At 39.9% G+C, this 20,778-nt stretch overlaps 1 protein-coding gene and 2 pseudogenes across 3 annotated transcripts in view; 1 reads left to right on the top strand and 2 right to left on the bottom strand.

Annotated features, from left to right (window-relative positions):
• Nucleotides 1-8,663: 8,663 nt before the first annotated feature.
• Nucleotides 8,664-10,784, bottom strand: LOC129061924 (actin-related protein 2/3 complex subunit 2-like; annotated as a pseudogene).
• A 927-nt stretch (nucleotides 10,785-11,711) lies between these two features.
• HIBCH (3-hydroxyisobutyryl-CoA hydrolase) overlaps nucleotides 11,712-20,778 on the top strand; it is a 78,644-nt gene continuing 69,577 nt past the window's right edge. For 2 of the 3 annotated variants that reach the window (XM_054562636.1, XM_054562635.1), the window contains exons 1-2: nucleotides 11,712-11,951; nucleotides 20,206-20,245. In XM_054562636.1, coding sequence (XP_054418611.1) covers nucleotides 11,932-11,951; nucleotides 20,206-20,245 — 60 coding nt within the window. In that variant the 5' untranslated portion in view covers nucleotides 11,712-11,931. The remainder of the gene's footprint in view (nucleotides 11,952-20,205; nucleotides 20,246-20,778) is intronic. The other variant, XM_054562637.1, reaches the window with a different exon arrangement.
• On the bottom strand, nucleotides 17,929-18,427 carry LOC129061759 (ATP synthase F(0) complex subunit C2, mitochondrial-like; annotated as a pseudogene).

Genomic DNA, 20,778 nt, shown 5'->3' with positions numbered 1-20,778 from the left:
ACAACGCCTCCTCTTCTACCCCTCCCCCATCTCATCCCCAAGCTTTCCCTCACTAGCAAGTGGATTCTGTCATCTCTCTCAGAGTCATTGTTTATTAATTAGTCTAATAATTGTATCTATGATGACAAAATAGGAAAAGTTTGAAGGTTAAACAAGAAATAGTCTCAACATGATATCTAGAAATAAAGAGTCAAATACCTGAATAGTTAGAAAGTAAAAGAGTTTCCCTCAAAGCTTTAGCAGGAATTTGGGTGTTGGGGGGGGGGTGGAGCAGTCGGCTGCTATTTTTGTGACACAACAGTATGATTAACATTCTGAATCTAGTCCATTTTCCACTTCACTACCACAGAGATCATCCTACATCACAAGTTTCAGTGGGTTTGCTCCTTGCATAAAAGCCTTCGCTGGCTCCAGTCTCTGGTAATATCTAGAGCAAGCTCCTGGGCCTGGCCTTCAAGGCCATCTCCCCCCACATCTGTCAGCCTTGCTCCTCACACTGGGCACCCCATTTTACCGCACCACATCTGGTTTCCTAAATGCTCAAACTTGTTTCATCACTTTCTACCTTTATACAGGCTACTTCTTTCACCTGGAGTATTTCCTACTGCTATAGTAATAGCCAATGGCACTATCCTAAGTGCTTTTTGTGTTTTATAGATGTATATTCTTCCATCAACCCTATGGTAGGTATTACTATTATCTCCATTTAATAAATAAAACTGTGACTTAGAGAGGTTAAGTAATTTACTCAGACATGCCGTATGTAGTGAAGCCAGTTTAAACCCAGGAATACACTTCTAGGACTCACATTATATTACCTATTCACACTGTAAACACCTTTCTCAGACACCAAATTTGAGCAGGATTAAAAGATTTAAATTTTAAAAAGACTTAGTAGTGCAATGAGAAAATATAAATGAATTGCCCGTAATTTCACAGTGAGCAGGAACTAGCCCTGGCCACATGGCTCCATTGGATGAGCGCCCTCTCACACACGAGCGGGTTTTGTGTTGGATCCCCAGTCGGGGCGTAGGGATCGAGGTGCAGAAGGGGAGGCAAACTGATCGATTTTCTTTCTCACATCAATGCCTCTCTCTCCCTCTTTCTCTCTAAAAATCAAGAAACATACTCTTAAGTAGGATTAAAAAAAAAGTAAGCATGAAATAAAGGGAAAAATTACAAAAGAAACGTGGCAGCCTTGACTATAGAATTTTTAACTTCTTATCAAAAAGACCCATTATATAAAATTAAAAGATAAGTAAAAATTATCAAAAAATTTGCAATGTATACGAAAGATAAGAGAGTGTCATCCTTATTTAATAAGGGAGTCTTACCCTGTTTTTAAAAAAATTGGCAAAAATGTAAATTAAAGTCAAGAAAGAAAATGGTCAAATGTATTTTTAAGGGAAATGAAAACTTAACACGATAATGCACCATCGACTTGACTGAGAACAAAAGAGTACTCAGAGTTAACTAACGTTTAGGGCCAGTGATCCTTGAGTCAGGAGGCATGGCAAATGATTAAGCTGGTGCTTATGAGAAGAACATAATTTGCTTCAATGTTTCTGGAGGGCAATTTGGCAGAGTGCAGTAAAAGCCTCAAAAAATGTTCACATCCTTTGACTCAAAAATAGCATTTCTTGGAATTCATAATACAGGGAGGGACTGACGATGTTTTCTATAAAAGCCCAGGTGGCAGGCCACATATGTCTCTGTTGCTTTTCTCCTTTGTGTGTGTCCTTTTTTGTTTTCATCTTTAAAAAATATGAAAGCTGTTAGTTCGAGGGCTGTAGAAAAGTTCAGACTGTGGTCTGAAATTGGCCTGAGAGCAGTAATGTGTGAAAGAGTAGACTACGAGAAAGCTCATCACACAGTGCTTTCGGTAATTGCCAAATGAGAGAGCAAACTAAGTGTCTGAAGATAGAAATTAGTTACCAGAGAGGAGGAAACAAGTTTTTTTTAAGGTTTTAAATGTTTTTAAAAGTTACAGAATGATATTTATTGCATGAGAATATATTTGTGATTTGAGTAGAAAAATACAGTTTACAAAAGAATGTGTTATTACTCCAAATGCAATATAATCATAGATGTATGTATGCATAGAACAAGATCTAAAAGACATAAACACATTCAGATGTTGATAGTGGTCTTGAGGTGCGGTGTGAGATCATAGATTTTGGTTTTTTATTGTGCACATGTTTCCTAGAGTAAATATGCATTGTTTTGTATTAAACAAAAATACAAGAAACTTTGCTTGGGTGACAACAAAGCACCTTAATTTTCAATATGAAAAAAATCTTCCCTGAATCTTTGCCACCCCCCCCCTGCCCCGGCCATATGGAGTTGGTCACTCTCTCTTATGTGCTCCCTAAACATATAATGGTCTTTTGAGTACCATTAATTGCTTAATTGGAGGATGGTTAATACCATTATTTAGTTAAGCATTCCTCTATTATTGGGTATCTGGGTTCCCAGTATTCCACTATTATAAACATGCTGGCTATTTTCAACTTGCTCTCTGCCAGAACCATTTTCCATACTTCTCTGCTAGACGGAGCCTGAGAAGGCAGAACTTCATACGTTATTTTCTCTGGGCTCTCTTGCCAGCTGGCTTCCACGTAGCATTGGCCAATGGGTAACATCACCAATAGGTTAGAGGGTGAAAACGGAGAAAATTTAGGGTACTTCTCCCTACCTTGTCTCCTGCTTTTGTCCTCTAAGTCTCTTGCAAGGCAGCTCCCCCTTCACCGCTCTGCTCATTTGACTTCCTTGCCTTCTCGCTTCAGCCCTACTGGTGGTAACAGCTTCTTGCTTTTGTAAGAGCCCGAATACCCCCACGTCTCTTGTCATGGCCGTGTAATGCAGGGTTATTTCCCTTCACCCAACCCGAACTCTAAATCTAACTGAAATTTCTGTTAATAGCTCCTTCAATAAAATCTCTTCTATTGAAACATCTGAGTGGAAGTTGGTTCCTGTTAGGACACACTGATTTTTAAAGAACACCGGTGAACATCATAGAACACAATTCTTTTATTTATTATGCAACAGGTCCTGGATCGTCTCAGATTTTACATCTGAGATCTGAGGTTATGACTATTTGCAAGGTAATAATAGAATGATTTGCAAGTTTCCTGAAGCTGGAATTTGAGTAACTGTTGAGGTCAGTGTTTGGGATTGTAACACGCTATTGTTCTTCACTTCTCCAGTACTTTTTGAGAAGTAGTGCTCCATTGCACTTTATTGAAGATATCATATACTGCATGACAGTGGTGTTCAAATTTTGATGTTTTCACTGGAATCTTTAAGAAAATATTCTTATATCGAGAGAGCATGTAAATGAGATAAAAGTCACATGCAGGATTAGGGGAACCTCCTTCCTCATCTTTGAGGCAGACTTTGAGACATGCCTGCAGACTCCAGGACTCTGTGGAACACAATGTGAAAACACAGATTTACAAAGTCCAAGAATCTAGAAGATGTATCCTCCGTAAATATCAAATATCTATTGTATCTCTTTAGGTTATATTCTAGAATTACATAGTCAGCAATGTAACTTTCAATGGTCCTTCAAAACTCTACACTCTGAATGATGTTGCCTATCTCATTACTGCACCTATTATCAAACACACAGACACACACACACACACACACACACACACACACAAAACCCTCCTAATTTCTTATCATAGTTTTAATTGTATTTTATTAGTGAGAGAATATTTTACATTTCTGTTTGATATTTGTATTTCCTTTCTTCCCCTCCTCCCCCCACTTTTAGTGGCCTTTCACGTTTACTCTATTTATTCAATATGTATTAATTTCTTGTATTGTACCTGAGCATTATACTGATGGATATAAATGTTAAACAATGCAGTTATGCCTTTGCCCTCCCAGGGCCCTCAGACTAGCAATACCATAGTCTTATTTATCTTCTTGAATTCAAATAACAGTATAGTAAGTATGGCAACACTTTGTCATTTTTGTGGTGAATAATTTTATTAGTTTGCCTTTTAATTTTACTGAAGGATTTTTATTTACAAAATTTAAACTGTTTTACATAGTTATATCTACAGACCTTTGTTTTTATGCCTATATTCTTTTAAATGAAAATATTAGGTCAATGTTCACTTATAGTTCTCCTAATATTTTTACTATTTTATTTTTAAGATTTAAGCCTCCAACAATCTAGAAGTTATTTGAGAAGCTCTAAATTGATTTTCCCCCCAAATAGCTAGCTAATTTTTTTTATATCCTTGTTAAACAAACACACCTTTTCCACTCACCCTTAATGACCACTGTATCACATACTAAGTTCACTTACGCACTAGGCCATATTTATTTCGAGGTCCTCTATTTTCTTCCTTTCGTCCTCCTTTGGGTTACTGTGCCAGTGGCATAGCTTTTAAATAGCAATAGGATAGCTCTTTGCCCAAATTCATTTTTTCAAAATATTTTTAGTATTTATACTTTCTGATAAAATTTATTAACTATATTTAACCGATTTTTTCTGGTTATAAAAGTAATGCATTATAAAGAACAGTTTGTGGAAACTTTTAAAAAATGTGAAAAAATGTAAAGAAGAAAACAAAACCCACCCCAAATACTGTAATTGTTAACAGGTTAGACTATAACTTTCCATCTTCTCTCTGTGTGTATATGTGTATTTTTTACAAACATTACTAAGCATAGTTTTGTAAACTGCAGTTCAATCATCATCGACGAGCATCTCACCATGTTTTAAATATCTCTTTGAAACATGATTTTTAATGACACATTAGCCAAGGCCTTTGCCCGGGTGAACCGCAGCAGTGGCAGCCTTTCTCGATTCAGCCATATCGTTTCCTGTTATTGCAAACTAGCTCTGAAGTCACCAACTGTTGTCACATAGATCAACATTGCGTGGATGCCAGTGACATCAGCTGCTGGAAACTTGAAATTGGTGTTGACTGCAGTTCACTGGATTAAAATGAGTTTTGCAGCATTTGCCACCTACATCTCTTTTGTTAGGCCCGTGTGAAGAGACCTGAGCATGGAATATTAGGTAATCAACAAATAGGGGGAAATTTAGGTTACCCACACAAGGACTAGATTTGAATTTATTTAGCTGTAAAAGATTCCTAGCACCATATTGCGCAATCTTACTTTTGTGTTTCTTTTAAGTTACAGATTAATATAAATCAATTATACTTGCTTTAGAAAAGATTAAATAAGTCTCATGAAAACAAAGCATATCTGTGATTTTTAAGAGAATTTTAGGGAAGGAATCTTTTACATTTGTGATAAGATATTTAAAACTCTGAGTTTGTCTTAAGTTAAAGTGCAAGTTTACTAAATTATATAAACTATGGGGAGTTGAATGCAGTACTGAAGACAACAAGTAGCTGAGATATCTAAATCAAAGAATCAAAGGATACACTTCTAGAACAAGTCGTGCAGGTATATTTATAGTCACTTTGCAATATGTGGGAATATAAGCTTCTCTCTAATAAGGTTTCACTGGGCCTGAGTAATTTTCTTTGTTCTGTCATACTATACACACACACAAGCACACACATACACACAGAGTGTATATAAGTTAAACTTCATAAAATTCACATTATCTTGTTTTTCCCACTTAACTTTTCACAGAAGTGCTGCTTACTGAATTGCCAGATGTAAAATATAATAAAAGTCTGGAAGTATGTGGATCCTTAGGATCTGAGTTTCCCTCTAACTCAAGAGACTTAAAAGCTGGAATCTGAGAACAAAAAGTTCAGGGAAGGGACATTGTATTGCCTTTCCTTGCCCTTCATCTGAACATTCTTAAGTGAACTGCCCAGCTTTGCACCTGCTGATTAGATGTAGAGTTCTGTGCTGTTCAGTACAAAGGTTTTCCTCTGGAGCAAACAGATTATCGATGAGTCATTTCCTTCCATTTGTAAGCTTTCCTGAATATATTCTTGTTTATTTTAGCTATCTGTGGAAGACCCTAAAATCAACTTATTGTTGGGTTCCCACTGATACTCTAGTTTGTGAAATCATTTTATTGCATACTTTGTTATCTCAAATGTTATATCCTGATTGCTTATTCCTTTGTGTATTTTGCTTTGGAATGTTTGTCTAGCTTTATTTTTAGAACTGTTAACAATTTTATAACCTATTTTTTGGATAGTGTGTGGCCAATATGAAAATGAAATTAATTTCCTAAGGTATTGTATATTAAAAAGTCTTAAAATCTTAAGTATTCAAGATAGAACTTGAAGAGGCTTCCTTCCTTAAAATTTCTTACACACAATGTAAAATTTTTTCCTAAACCACACCCATTGTATCTCCTCCATGCCTCACATTACCAAATCATTCTGGTAAAATCTTAAGCCAACAAGAGAATGGAAAGGCACGGGGAGACAAGAAGTAGGTCTCTCATATGCTGATTATATTATATTTTTAATTTGTTAAGTACCTTCCTTCTGTGATATATAAAGTTACAGACCACTGCTATTCAATAATAATGTCACCTATGTAATTAAACAATTTCTATTTGACACATTTAAAAAATGAAAAAACAGGTGAAGTAAATTTTAATACTATATTTTCCTAACCCAATGTATCTAAAATATTATCATTTTAACATGGAGTCAATATAACAAATTTTACTGCATCAGGTGTTAAATTTAAATTAAAAAAATTTAGTTCCTCAGTTTCATCAGTCACATTTCAAGTGCTCAATAGCCACATGTGTCTAGTATTGGACAATATAACTATAGACAATTGTGAGGTTATTCAGCAGCCAAATAATTGCTCAAAAGTGGTATGTTTGGAAGATCTGTTGTCAGTAAAACAGTGAATCGAAGGATATGATGGTTGAGAGAGAGAAATTAGATCTGGAATGGGTTATACATGGATACTTGAATGGTATTGTGTGGTGTTAAGAAGGCAGAGCAAATCTGAAAGATGTTTCGAAGGGATCCTTAAAGCACACTGATGACTGAATGGCAATGGGAGAAGGAAAAAAAAATTCAAGAGTAGTAGCCAGCCTCCCAACAGCCCTCAATGATCCTTACCCTCTGCTACGCACACCCCTGCTCAGTCCCCTTCCACACTGTACTGTGTGACCAACAGAATAAGGCAGTAGTGATGGTTTGTCGCTTCCCAGGTTAGGTTATAAAAAATACTATGGCTTCTGTCTCAGTGGTCCTGTCTCTCGGATCACTTGGTCTAGAGGACGCCGGCTGCTACATTGTGAGCAGCCCTATGCAGAGGGCCCTGTGGCAGGAAACCGAAGCCTGACAGCAGGCCCGTGAGTGAGTTTGGAAGTGGGTCCCCCTCCCCTAGTTGAGCATTCCGATGACTTCGGTCCCAGCCAACGCCGTGATTGCAACCTCAGGAAGGACAAAACTACACAACTAAGCATCTCCCTGATTCTAGAGCCTCAGAATCAGTGAGAGATAATAAATGCTTGTTGTTTTCAGGTGCTAAATCTTGGGGTAATTTGCAACAGCAATCAATAATGACTACATCGATCAATAATAAAATGATAACCCAATTTAAATATGGACAAAAGAAGTGAACAGCCACTTCACAAAAGAAGATAATAGCACATGAAAAAGTACTTCATATCATTAAACATCAAGGAAAGTCAAATTAAAATACACACCAACAGGCTAAAATTAAAAAGACCGACAACATAAACTGTTGATGAGGATGTGGAGCAACCAGATTTCTTTTTTAAAAAATTGAGATACCACGCACTTCATCCATTTAAAATATACAATTAGTGCTTTTAGGATAATGCAGCCATCACCATAATACATTTTAGAATATATTTATTACTCCAAAATAAACCCTATACCCTTTAGCTGTCACCCTCTCTCTCTGTACACCTGCTTATTCTAGACACTCATATTAGTGGAATAATATAATTATGGTCTTTTGTGACTGGTTTCTTTCACATAGCGTAGCGCTTTTAGGGTTCATTCATTTCTAGCATGAATCAGTATTTCATTTCTTTTTATTGACAAATAGTATTTCATTGTATGAAATATCACTTAAAAATTCCATCATTTGCTAGACATTTAGGTATTTCTGCTTTTAGGCTACTATTAATAATACCACTATAAACATTTGTGTGGATTATGTTTTCATTTTCTCCTGGATATATATTCAGGAGATGAATTACTAGATTGTTTTGTAACTTGATCTTTAACCATGTGATGGATTGCCATACTTTTTTTTCTGAAATGGCCACACCATTTCATACTCCCACCAGCAATGTACGAGGAATCCGATTTCTCCACACCTTCACCAACACTTAATATCTGCCTTCTTGATTGCAGCCATCCTATTAGGTGTGTTTGCATTATGGTTTTGAATTGCACTTCCCTGATGGCTAGTCATATTGAGTATCATCTCATAAGGTTATCGATCATTTGTGTACCTGCTTTGGAGAACTCTCTGTTCAGATCTGTTGTCCATTTTTTATTCTTTTTTAAAAAATTCTTGGGGACTATGAAGTCCTCCCAAGCACAGTTTGTTTTTGCAGATTATTTCCCAAACGTGTACAAAATGAAACCAAAATGGAGACTCTCTTAAGAATCTGAAAAGGTGCAACATTAAAAGCTACAGTTATCCAATGGTAAGTATTGCAGGCTTCAATTCCAGCCACTTTCTCTTTCTGTTCGCTAGAGTTAGCAGGATGAAAATGTCTTCCCCATGATTGTTTTCACTTCTTGTTTTCCCTCAGCATCTAGGCCTCCAGGATTCAGCACCTCGAGGAACTGCGACATTTTTGCCCACATACGTGTGTGAATTTGGCTTTAGACCACTTGATGTGGTAGTGCAGGTAGTTTCAGAATGTATGGATCAGGTTGATGGTGTTGTCTCAAGCACTGATACTGGTGTGGCAAGGGAGCCGCATGAAGGCTGTCATCCACAGCAGCACGCGTGTCTTAGACTCCAGAGGAGGTTGCTGTGGCTAAAGAGGCCCTAGGGGGTTTTGTGGCTGGCTCTGCGTCCTTCTTTGACTCCTGTTTCGAATGACCACATCACCATCATCCTTAAACACCGTGATGAAGACTACTGTGACTCTGTCCTTTTTAGACTCAACATACATGGTCTCATTATCCCTGTAATGGATAACTGCCCCGTCCTCACCTTCCTTGCCCTCTTCTCAGAACTGGAAATATTTTTCAAAGACAGAGGCAACACAGTTTTGTTTCACCATCCCAGCCTGATACACAACGGAATCCTTCGATGCAGGCAGATTTTTAAGGTAGTGTGGCAAAGAGACATTGTATCCTGATTCTGGATTTACCAAGATAGTCCTGTTCGCCCTCTTTAATAACTCTAATAACGCATCAGCACTATTTGCCTGAAGGCCCTGCCCATCACTTTTGTTTTGCCTCTTTTAGGATTTCAAATATTATAGAGGACCCCATCAAAATCTGCAAATGTTATTTCTACAACTTCTGGCTTGTTTCCAGTGGTCACGTTCTTGAGCTTGAGCATGATCATCTCCGTGCTCGACGACATGGTTGTTTACTTCCAGCAACGCAGCTGCTGAGCTTGCCACCACTGCTGCCTCACTGACACCGGTTCTCCATTAATTGGGCAATTTGTTTTATGATTGAATTGTAATAGTTCTTTACATAGTTTAGATACAAACTCTTTATCAAATATCTCATATGCAAAAATATTGTCCATTCTGTGGGTTGTCTGTAACTAGAAATCTTGTGATTCAAAGTGACACAAACACTTTTGAAACAGTTCTTGGGTTACATCGTTTGCCCAGGGTTGCATCATAAGCACCGAGGCCTTGTGTAGCACAGGTTGCACACCCTCAAAATTAGCAGGACAGGGGAGAATTAAATCTTGGGCCAACCTCTTGCCAACAAAACATGCTGATCAGATGACTAGTTAGTTCATTTACTTTGTGCACTGAATGAGACATGCTGTCAAGGTCAGACGGTGATGTCAAATGGTGATGTCCCATAACTGTTTAAAAACTGAATTGCAAATAAAAACATCTACTTGTTTTCCAAAGCCCAGTTAGTGATACTTTCTCCAAAGTTCTAAACTAGAATATCCACAATATTCTGTGAAATTCTTCTTCCTAAAATAATCTTCATAGTAGTTTTCAATTTCCCCATCCTTGAAATGAGTCACAGGGTTAAGGACTTACTAAGCTTGCTAAAAAGTCCCTTGAAAATAGGATTGTGATCTATCTCAGAACTCATTTGATAGCAGATATATATATCATATCTTGGCACCTCAAGTCAAAACCTTGAATTTAACATTCCATCACAGTAATTATCTGAGAGAGAATAATTTATCATTACGCAAGCCTCTTTTTTCCACCAGACCATAGGCTAGGACTGTCTCAATCATCCCATTCAGGTTCTCACTCTATCATTCCTCTACCTGACCCAGAGGGGCTTTTCTAGTCACTTGCCATTCTACCCCTTTTCAGTAGCAGATAAAGATAGTATCTTATTGTGGAATATAAAGTTCAAAAAGACAGGGCCATTTCCTTTTTGTTCCTTCTGGTATTTCTAGCCCCTCACAGTTTCTAACGTAAGTTATAAAAAGCAAGCAAAACTAATTTGCCAATCAGGAATTCCTTCTGTGATGCCTGTTGTCTGTCCTCTGTTCAGTATGCATCTGGGAATTATACATATAATTTGACCTCGGTTAGCCCTGGCTGGTGTGGCTAAGTGGATTGAGTGCTGGCCTGTGAACCAACGGGCTGCCGGTTTGATTCCCAGTCAGGGCACATGCCTGGGATGCAGGCCAGGTGGGTTGTGGACCATGTACCCAGTTAGGGGTGCTGGAGGCAACCACACATGAATGCTTCTTTCCCTCTCTTTCTCCCTCCCTTCCCCTCTCTCTAAAAATAAAGTCTTTAAAAAAATAATTTGACCTAGGTTAGAAAAGCAATCTTTGATTTAAGACTTGACAGTGACAGTATCTTCTTGAATGTCAAGGAGCTAAGACTAACTCCTTGAACTTCCTTTTTAAATTTTTTTTTCCAAATTCTCCACTGAATGTTTCTTTCTGATGAATGAGTCATTGTTTTAGTGGTGATGAAATGTTTGCTGTTGGACCTCTGGATGCAGAGGAATCGTTTTCTGAATCAGTTTAACAGTGAATCCTAGTGGATGGGTTAAATCTTGTTTTCATTTAAAACTAAGGTACTTTCTGAATAATTATACTTTCACGGCTAGAGTAACTTTTAACTTAGTTGGTGAAAGGATATACTATATCAGCTTTTAATGAGACAACGCTGGTCTGTTATTGAGGAAGAGGGGTGGATCAAACTGGAAATATCCCAATCCTAATGTCAAAGTTCTGCTACATTGGATTGGGAATAAACTACATCGATGTCTTCCTGTTACCATTTCACCTTTTTGAAACCTCAAAGAAAAAGAATATTAAATTTACGTTTTTAATTTAAAGAGATTAAAATTCTGTAAGATTTCGTTATGTCAATTTCAGCTAGTCAAACTAAACATGCTAAATCAAAGCTACTTGGGTTCTTCCAGGCAGAGTTTCTGGAACAGAATCTCTTCCCAATCACCCAGGGTTCGCTCCCTGCCCCCGCGCCCTCGCCCCGCCCCCGCCCCCGCCCCCGCCCCCGCCCCGCCCCCGCCCCGCCCCGCCCTCCGCCTTCGTCCGGGCCCCGCTGCCATCCCAGGCTCCGCCCCGTCCATCCCATTCGCCCCTCCTTCTCCCGCCCTCAACCCTTTTTGTCAAGCAATTTCTCTCGCTCCGTCCGTCGTCGCCGCGTAGCGTAAAACCCCGCCTTGGGCCTCTCTGGGTCTCTCTAGGCCTCCGGAGGACTTGCCATCTGTTTCCGGCGGCGCTCGGCGGCAGCGGGCGGGTCTGTCTTGAGGCTCCATCGGAGTGCACAGTCGCGGCTTTTTGGTTCCCGCGTGTTCGGTGATTAGGCAGCAGGAGATGTCGGGCCTCGTTGCGAGGTGAGTGAACGAGTGAGAGGCCTAGAGCAGGCGCGACGGCTGCGCTCGCCGAGATGAAAAAATAACGGGACTGAGGACGGCCTAGCCTCGAAGTTTCGAGTCGCCCTTGGGTACACGACCTGCAGACCCGAGTCTCGTCCCGGTCGCAGCGCCCCCTGCCCGTCCTCGTCGCCCCTCCTTCTGAGACCTTTGAACCATCTCCTTCTATTTCTGCCACTCCGGATCTTTACTCTTGACCCCGCAGGATTTTCTTTCCTTTCTGACTTCAGTTTCTTCCCTTTTCTGACAGTTGAGTGTAGTTAGGGGGACACGGAGGGTTTCAACATGGAAGAATTTCGCGTCGTGTGTTGTGCAGCTAGCAAACGCTCGTGCATTGCTAGTGGTTGCACCTGTGCTCCTAGTGTGACTTTATGGTTCGACTCTGTCGGATGGTTCCAAACGTTAATACCGGTGTCTGGAAGTTCCAGGCCAGTGCGGCGGACACAGAACGTGGGTTAGTGGAGTATGTGTGCACATGTTGTGTGTAACTTTTGGGAGGGCTGCTCTATGCAGCTCGAGCTAGTGCGGACATTGGGAGCAGTCATTTTAGGACGTTAGGCTGCATCCTCAGTCTTGAAGCCTGCTGTCTGCACCCGTGCAATACGGATAGCCGCTGGGACCTCTTCAAGGGTGAGCCATCCCTCCTCAGCAACTGAAATTCTTGGGTTCTTCAGCCTTTGAGTTTGCCTGGGAAGGGAGATGGGAGTGTTTCTTTGACTTAAGAGGAATGACTATTGCTTTATAACATTGTATCCACAGACACCATTCTCAATAAATATTTAAAGAGAAATCGAAGAATTGCTTTCCTTAAAAAAACAAAACAACAACAACAACAAGCCTTGAAATTAGTGGTCCTTGTGCCTCTAAGCAGCTCACAGAGAGATTTGGTTGATACTAAGAAAATCAGTACATGCCATTGCTGCTGATTTTTTTTTTTGAATTTGTGGGCAAATGCCAAATTATTTGGGAAACAAATCGGGAAGTCACGTTTATTATCGAAGTTAACTGACTTGGGAAAAAACTTGTCATTACCAGAGTTGAGACTGGCTTTATTCCACCCCGCATTTCAAGGGGCAGACTGAGTAGGCAAGTCCTGGGGTAGGTTTGGGGCTTCGGCCCTGCAGTGGGTATTATCCTAGCAAAGCAGACAGCGGAGCCCAAGGTCATCCAGTCTACAACCACCTAACCTACAAATGTATTAAGAAATACAATGTCACAGGGAATGTTACAGACAGGACAAAAGGTCTCTGCTGTGGTTGACGTTGTTGGGCAGTCCCTCTTGAGCTCTGGCCTTCTTAGATTCCCCGGTGCCATCTTGATTTCCTCCAACCACTCTCCACTACTTACCTAGCCGTAGTGCCATTTCAGCCCTTGCACATGTTTTTGTTGTTCCCAAATGAAGCACCTCTCTCTAAAGATAACTCTCAAATTTGTATATTCTAAACTTGATCTGTCCTGAGATCTAGTGCTAGTCAGAACCATCTATATGACTCATTTTACACTTCAAATATTGGGTTGGCCACAAAGTCCGTTTAGTTTTTTCCATAAACTAAAAGACATTTTTCATTTTCACTAATAACGTTATTAATTTGATATTTTGATATGTTGGCTATCTTCTGCTATTGGTTTCTAGTGGGTAGAGAGGCCAGGGGTGCTGGCAAACATCTTCCAATGCATAAGATAACCCACAGCAAAGATCTGTTTGGCCAAAATGCCAGTAGTACCCTGAAGCTTCACAAACCACTTTGACATGTCTGATCAGTCACAGTACCTTCTCATACACTGCACAATTTTTTTTTGCGTTTCAGTTGTGTTTTTACCTGTCTTCAAAAAACAAAGCATAATATGCTGAAAATGTTGCTTATTTTCTCACATCTTCAAAGTTAAAATGGCTACTCAAAAATTCACCAATTTTAATAAGTTTCTTTTTAAATGCACACTGATATGATGGCTATCACAATGCTATCAAACAAAATTGTTTCAAATGAATTTAAAGACAGCTAAGTACTACTAGAGCCATGGTACAGAAAAAACTAAACGAACTTTGGCCAACCCACTATATATTTGCACAAAAATGCAATCTTTATTCAGCATCTGTACTTTCAACTTCTTGGCATTATCATTCTAGACTCCTGAGGTTGTCTGAGTTCTGCCACATACCTGATCCTTATCTCTTCCTGCTTTAGCATTTGAGCAATCCTCTCAGATTTATCACTAGTCAGTTTTTTTCCAGAAATTTGATTCATGGACTTACCTCTTCCCAGTTTGAATCTGCAGGTGAACTGCCTTGTTAATCTTGGCTTAAGTTTCCTTCAGTGACTGCCATTCCTTTGCTCAGAAGATTTTAGATAAGGTGCACTCCTACCTTTGGAATTAACTAAAAAATTCCCAATCTGGGTTTCAAGATTTGGCCCAATTTACTTCATGAATTCAGCAATACTTACTATTATGTTTTTATTTCTGGAAGGCACTGTTCTAGGTATAACTGCTCTTATACTATAGCCAACCTGGACTACTTGATGTTCTTATTGTTTCTTTTCTAAGGCCCTTGAAGTTTGAAAGGAGAGCAGATAATGAAACAAATATTTTTTAAAAAGTAATACTTAGTAACACTTTTCACCTCTGACAAGTGTCTTGAAGGAAAAGTACAATTATGAGAGAGCCAGGGTTAGATAGGAAGATGGGGTTAGGGTGCTTCTTCAAAGAAGTTCATCTTTAAGTTGTTAATAGTGCTCATTGCTTTCTCCATCTTCTGCTTAAGTACGTTGTTTTGGTTCTTGCTTCTTGAGCTACCTCTTTATTTTATGTCTGCGTAGTTGTTTCTGAAGGCTCAATATTTGATTCTGCCATGTTTTTTCTATGTTAGGAGTCACTCACATGCAGAGGCTAAGGAGGAAGCACTGCGTGTTGCTGGCTGGGTGGAAGCAGTGCTCTGTCTAAAGGAGGCAGCTTCTCAACCCCAGGCATTGTTGCCATTCTAAAATATAGACCTGGAGTTTCCATAACTACCAGTTTTTCTGGTAAGGCTGGAAAACTGCATTTTTAGGTGAAGTTTTTTTTTATTTTTAAATATATTGTAGTTTTAAAACATTGGTGACCAAAAACAAAACAAAACAAAACCAAACCCCACACATTTGTAGACCCAGGCCAGCTTCAGGCCACTAGTTTTGGACTGCAGTTCATTTCTCAGTTACTCCTCATAGAGAGCTTTATCAGTGGTGGTGAATGTGCCTGCCTAACCTGTCTTCAGTCCTAACTTTTTTTTCAAGCTCCATTCTCTTTTCCCACTTGATGTTGAATATTTTTATTTATATCACTACATCCTCAAGAAATTAAAAATGAAATTCATATTTCATTCTACAAACTAGCTAGTTCTCTTCCCAACCTTTTAAGTACCTATATTCTTTATTCTCCTGACTTGAAATATGGGAGTCATTTTTGGCATAATTCTTTTTTTTTTATTGAGTGTTTACTTTGTAATAACTTAATAAAATCATTTCTGTTTCCACAACTGCTGATCTTCGTCAGTTCATACTTGAATTATTTTGCCTTGTACTTGATTCTTTGCTCTAGTCACATTTCACATTCTGTTTAATACCTTGCTTACTTCTGCTATAATAAGCTTCATTTAGCTGCTTAAACAGTTTCATGAAAAGTTGTTTAATTCTGTGAGCCTGTGTGTGTTTTATTGGATAATTATAAAAATCCCCTATGATAAGGTTCTTATCCTTCCAAGACAGCTGTTTTTAATTTTAGCATGTATCAGAATTACCTGCAGGTTCACTAAATAGATTTCTGGGCCTCACCCCACAGTTTCTGATTCAGTAGGTCTGGGTGGGGCCAATAATTTGCATTTCTCTCAGGTTTTCAGGGGATGTTGATGATGCTAGTCAAAGAACCACACTTTTGAGAACTACTGCTCCAAGCAGCCACTTTGCGTATAACCTGAAGAAAATAAATCTGACCAAGTGAAACTAGCAGTAAATATCTAACAATACAGTAATGTTTTTTATCCTCACCTGAGGACATTTTTTTTTAATTGCTTTTAGAAAGTGAGGAAGGGAGAGAAACAGCAGCATGAGAGAGAAGCAACAACTGGTTGCCTCCCGTATGTGCCCGGACTGGGGATCATACATGCCAAGGCTGGGGAACGAACCTGCATCCCCGGCAGGAATGTGCCCGGACTGGGAACCAAACTCACGACCCTTCAGTTACAGGACGATGCTCCAACCATGAGCCACACAGGCCGGGGCTATAGTAATAATTGAAAAACTGTCATCTATACACAAACGTTACACAGCCAATGAAGTATTTATTTAAAAATACTTAAATAATATGAATGACATGGAAAAAAATAGTCATGATAGAAGTTACAAAAAGAAAGCAGGCTCCAAAACGTAAGTATAGTACACTTTTAAATTTGTTGTTTTAAAGTGTTTGTTAGGCTAGGAATACAGACGCACTTGGCGAAAGTGATCCGTAGGAACAAGTTAGAATGGTGGAGAGTGGGTAGGGGAGGCTGGGAAGGGGCATCCTCAAGGAAACACTGAGTGGTGGAAATTGTCTCTGTCTAGAAGATGGCTATAGAGCTGTATACATATGTAAGAGTTTACTGAGAATTGCACAGTCAAGAATTTCATAATAAATAAGAAAGGAAAAGGAACATAGGAAAGGGTAGTGACTGGAAGGGGCATGAGGAGGGCTCCGGGATGCTGGTACTAGCCTGAGTTTGATCCAGGGGCCAGTGAAGTGAGAATGTTCAGTTTGTGAAAACTCATCAAATTGTATCTTTATGCTTTGGGCCTTTTTAAAAAAGTTCCTCAGAAGACATCACTCATGCCATTGAGAAACTCAGAGCCCAGCGAGAGAGATGCATATGAAAATGCTGGAGTGAGACTACACTGGCATGCATGCCAAACAAGAAATGAAGCTTAAGGTGTACTGAGAGATGTCAAAGGTGAAATCAGTAGCAGCAGCTTGGTAAGCACTGTGTACATGTGTAGGTACATATACTATTAGCTGGAACTGAAAATGTGCCAGTTTATTAATCTTTCAAGGATACTTTCAGATTATTTGAGGGGCATTCAAAAAAAGGGGGCAGTATGACCATTGTTACCACTTATAACCACATCGTAGATGACAGAATTTATAAAATTATTTGTAATCTGCCCTGATTGGTGTGACTCAGTGGGTTGGGCATCATCCCACAAAATGAAAAGTTGATTTGATTCCTGGTCAGGGCATGTGCCTGGGTTGTGGGCCAGGTTCTCGATTTGGGGGTGTGTGAGAGGCAGCTGGTCAGTGTTTCTCTCGAACATTGATGTTTCTCTCCCTCTCTTTGTCCCTATTTCTCCTCTCTCTAAAAATAAATAAAATCTTTAAAAAATATTTGTAATCCCACCTTTTTTACAGAATTTATATTACTCTCTTTTTACATTTTAATCAGTACTACAAAAACAGAAGGGGGCAGGGAAGTCACTGTTTTGTTTAAATCAGTCATGCTTCACATTCTTGGATTAGCGTATTTTGAATGTGCCTTGCCTCAAGTGAGTGATTCCACAATATATGTGCACATTAGAATCCCCTGGAGACTCTTGCAAACGTGCCAAGGCCCAGGTGACATCCAAGATCAATCAAATCATAAACTCTGGAGGTGGGACACAGGCGTAGATATTTTGTTTGAAGCTTCTCCAAATGATTCCAAAGCACAGACAAGTTGTCATTAAAATCAGGCCTTTACTAAAATTAAACTGAAGTGACCAATTACACCTTATTTAGGGATGTTTTCTTTCTTTTTTTTAAATTAATACACTACTTATTTGTCTTCCCTTTGTCAAACCATGAGCCAACCACTTTCCCCAGGCTGCCTAGGGAGGGGAAAAGGAACATACAAGACACGATATGGGAGAAAGAACCATGGGAGGTGGAGACGGCTCCTTCACTTGGCGAAGAGGATGAGAAAGGCCACCATCAGGCCACGAGCCCCATGACCTCTGAGGTCAAAGCCCAGAATGGAGTAGGGGAAGAGCTGTTGCTTGAGAGAAGGATTCCTGGCAAAACCAGGGATGAGGCACCCAACACAGTTCCCACTCCAGCCCCAGAGCCTGCCACCCTTACTGTGGCAGCTCCAACCCCACTGAACTGGGCTGCTGTGTCGGTGTCCCTTAAAATGGCACTTACTTGGAAGCTGCAGCTAGAAATAAGTAAGGTCAGAGGACACAGGGCTGCCAGGCTCCGAGGTGCTCATCCGTCAGTGTCTCTGGTCTTTTCGGCACCACCGCGGACAGTGACCAGCTCTGCAGCTGAGGCGCTCCTGACCCAGGAGAGGGCAAAGTCAGACTCGGCCCAGGCGCGCATTCTCGGGACGAGGCGGGCTGTGGCCGGAGAGCTGCTCCCAGTGCAGGGAAGACAGAGGGATGTTTTCTAAATGTTTCCATAGAGACATTTAAAATCTGAACTATACTTTCCCTGTAGCACCATTTCAAATTTTTTTTCAGCATCAATTTTATCTTTTTGGAAGTTTAAGTATCAAAATATGTAAGTGCTAACTCTTTAAATCAGAATAACTTTGACTTCCTTAATGAGGCCAGTGCCAAAATGCCAATTCGAGGTTAAAGGCCTTGCTGCCAGATTGGCAAGTTTTATGGAACAGAGAGAGCAAACAGCAAGAAAAACAAGTTTGACTTCAAGTCCCAGTTTTATTTGTGAGACAGAATTTTATTTCACTCAAAATTAATAAAAACCTACCAAATACAAGTGCGGCATTCATAAGTCACAAAAATCTCTGGATCAAAATGGAAAACAAGCCGAGCTACCGCAGGCCCTGGGCGGGCAGCTTGGTCGGTGTGTTGCTCCCAAACATGAAGGTTGCGTGTTCGATCTGGTCGGGGCTCCCACAAGAAGCAACCAGTGAGTGCACAAGTGAGTGGGATGCACTCAGCAAATCGATGTGTCTCTCCCTCTCTCATCAATAAAAAACTTAAGTTCCCTGTCAGATGTTGTATAGTCAAATTGCTTCTATTTGTTCTTATTCATCATACTCTTGTTGAGTATTCAGAGTTCCCAAGTAATTCTGAATTTACGGTCTCTTTCCTTCCTATTGGCGCCAAAACTGCCATCTGGTGGAGGTGAAGAGGAAATACACAGCCCAGATGTCATCACTCAGCCTGGGAATCTCCACCACCTTGGAGTCCATGCCCCACAGTACAAAGGAGAAAATGATAAATGCCTTAAGAGATGTGCTGCTGAGTCACAGGCCCTACAGTATCCCATACTCCCCACCTTGTTCCACATTGGAGAGGGTGTTGCTACCCTTTGGGGATTGTAAGGTGAAATCGACATTGTCCTTTAGAGTCACCTGAGCAAGGTCTATTTTCCACACCTATTGTTAATAATAGTGATGCGTTAACTTCTTGGCCTCTGGCTGTATGACCCAATTTCATTTGTTTGGGAGGATAACCTGGAACTTGACTCAGGGGGTCTCCTTTCTGTTTATCCCGTGGTTGGTGCTGGCTAAATGGGTGTCCTGAAACGACCACACTCATGGCCTTGAGGTAGGGACCAATGAGATAGTTGTAGGTTAGGATCTTACCTTGTGGCTTTGGCAAAGTTCAAAAAGACAGGGTCATTTCCTTTTTGTTCCTTCTGGTATTTCTAACCCCTCACAGTTTCTAACATAAGTTATAAAATGCAAGCAAAACTGATTTGCCAATCAGGAATTCCTTCTGTGATGCCTGTTGTCCTCTGTTCAGTGTGTATTTGGGAATTATATTTGAGGTTAGAAAGGTAACTTTTGATTTAAGACTTGACAGTATCTTCTTAAATGTCAAGGAGCTACGACTAACTCCTTGAACTTCCTTCTTTCTCAAATTCTTCTCTGAATTGTTTCTTTGGGATGAATGAGTCATTATTTTAGTGGTGATGAAATGTTTGCTGCCAGACATCTGTGTGTATCTGGATGCAGAGGAATCTTTTTCTGAATCAGTTTAACAGTGGATCCTAGTGGATAAGTAAATCTTGTTTTCATTTAAAAGGAAGCCACTTTCTCTACCATTACAGACTAGTTTCACTGCCTTCTTCTACCTAAACCTTTTTTGTTTTTCTAAACTTTTTGTTTTAGTACGTTTTAGAGGAGGCTAAAGCAAAAGGGATTATACTATTATACATTGAAATGTAATTACATTACTTTGTTCATTGTATTCTACATTTGTTTCAGGTTTAATTCATTCAAAAGGATTAATATACGGCATCATTTGGTAAGTTTGTGTTTTGCTTTGCTGGCATTATTAGATTATGATGTATAACTTAAAATGTCGTTTTTTGGGAACTGGAGAAATACTGGCAGGTGTCATTGACCTTGGTACACCATGGTTCCCAGTTTCATAGTGTCAAGACTTGTGCTTCATTTAAAAACTTAGCCTAGTTCTTGGCATATAATGATTTTATACATGTTAACTACTATTGTGCTAATAGTTCCCTTCCAGAGCTTAGATGTCTTTATCACATTGCAAGGAAAATAATTCTTATTCATATTTGTATCTCTCTGCTATAGACTGAATGTGTCATCCCCAAATTCATGTTGAAATCTCTCCCCCTTGTGATGGTAATCGGAGGCCCCGGGTTGGGGGAGGGCGGCTATGGGAGGTGCACGGGTCGGGAGAGTGGAGCTCTCAGGAATGGTGACAGTGTGCTTCCTAAAGAGACTCCAGGGAGCTTCCTCATCTCTCCGGCCTTGTGCAGGTGGACACAGTGAGAAGGTGGCCATCTATGAATGGGGCAATGAGCCCTC

The sequence above is a fragment of the Pteronotus mesoamericanus genome, unplaced genomic scaffold, assembly GCF_021234165.1.
Source record: "Pteronotus mesoamericanus isolate MK-2021 breed Mesoamerican mustached bat unplaced genomic scaffold, CSHL_Meso_final scaffold_651, whole genome shotgun sequence".
Classification (NCBI taxonomy): Eukaryota; Metazoa; Chordata; class Mammalia; order Chiroptera; family Mormoopidae; genus Pteronotus; species Pteronotus mesoamericanus.
This window is presented reverse-complemented; position numbering and strand designations above follow the sequence as displayed.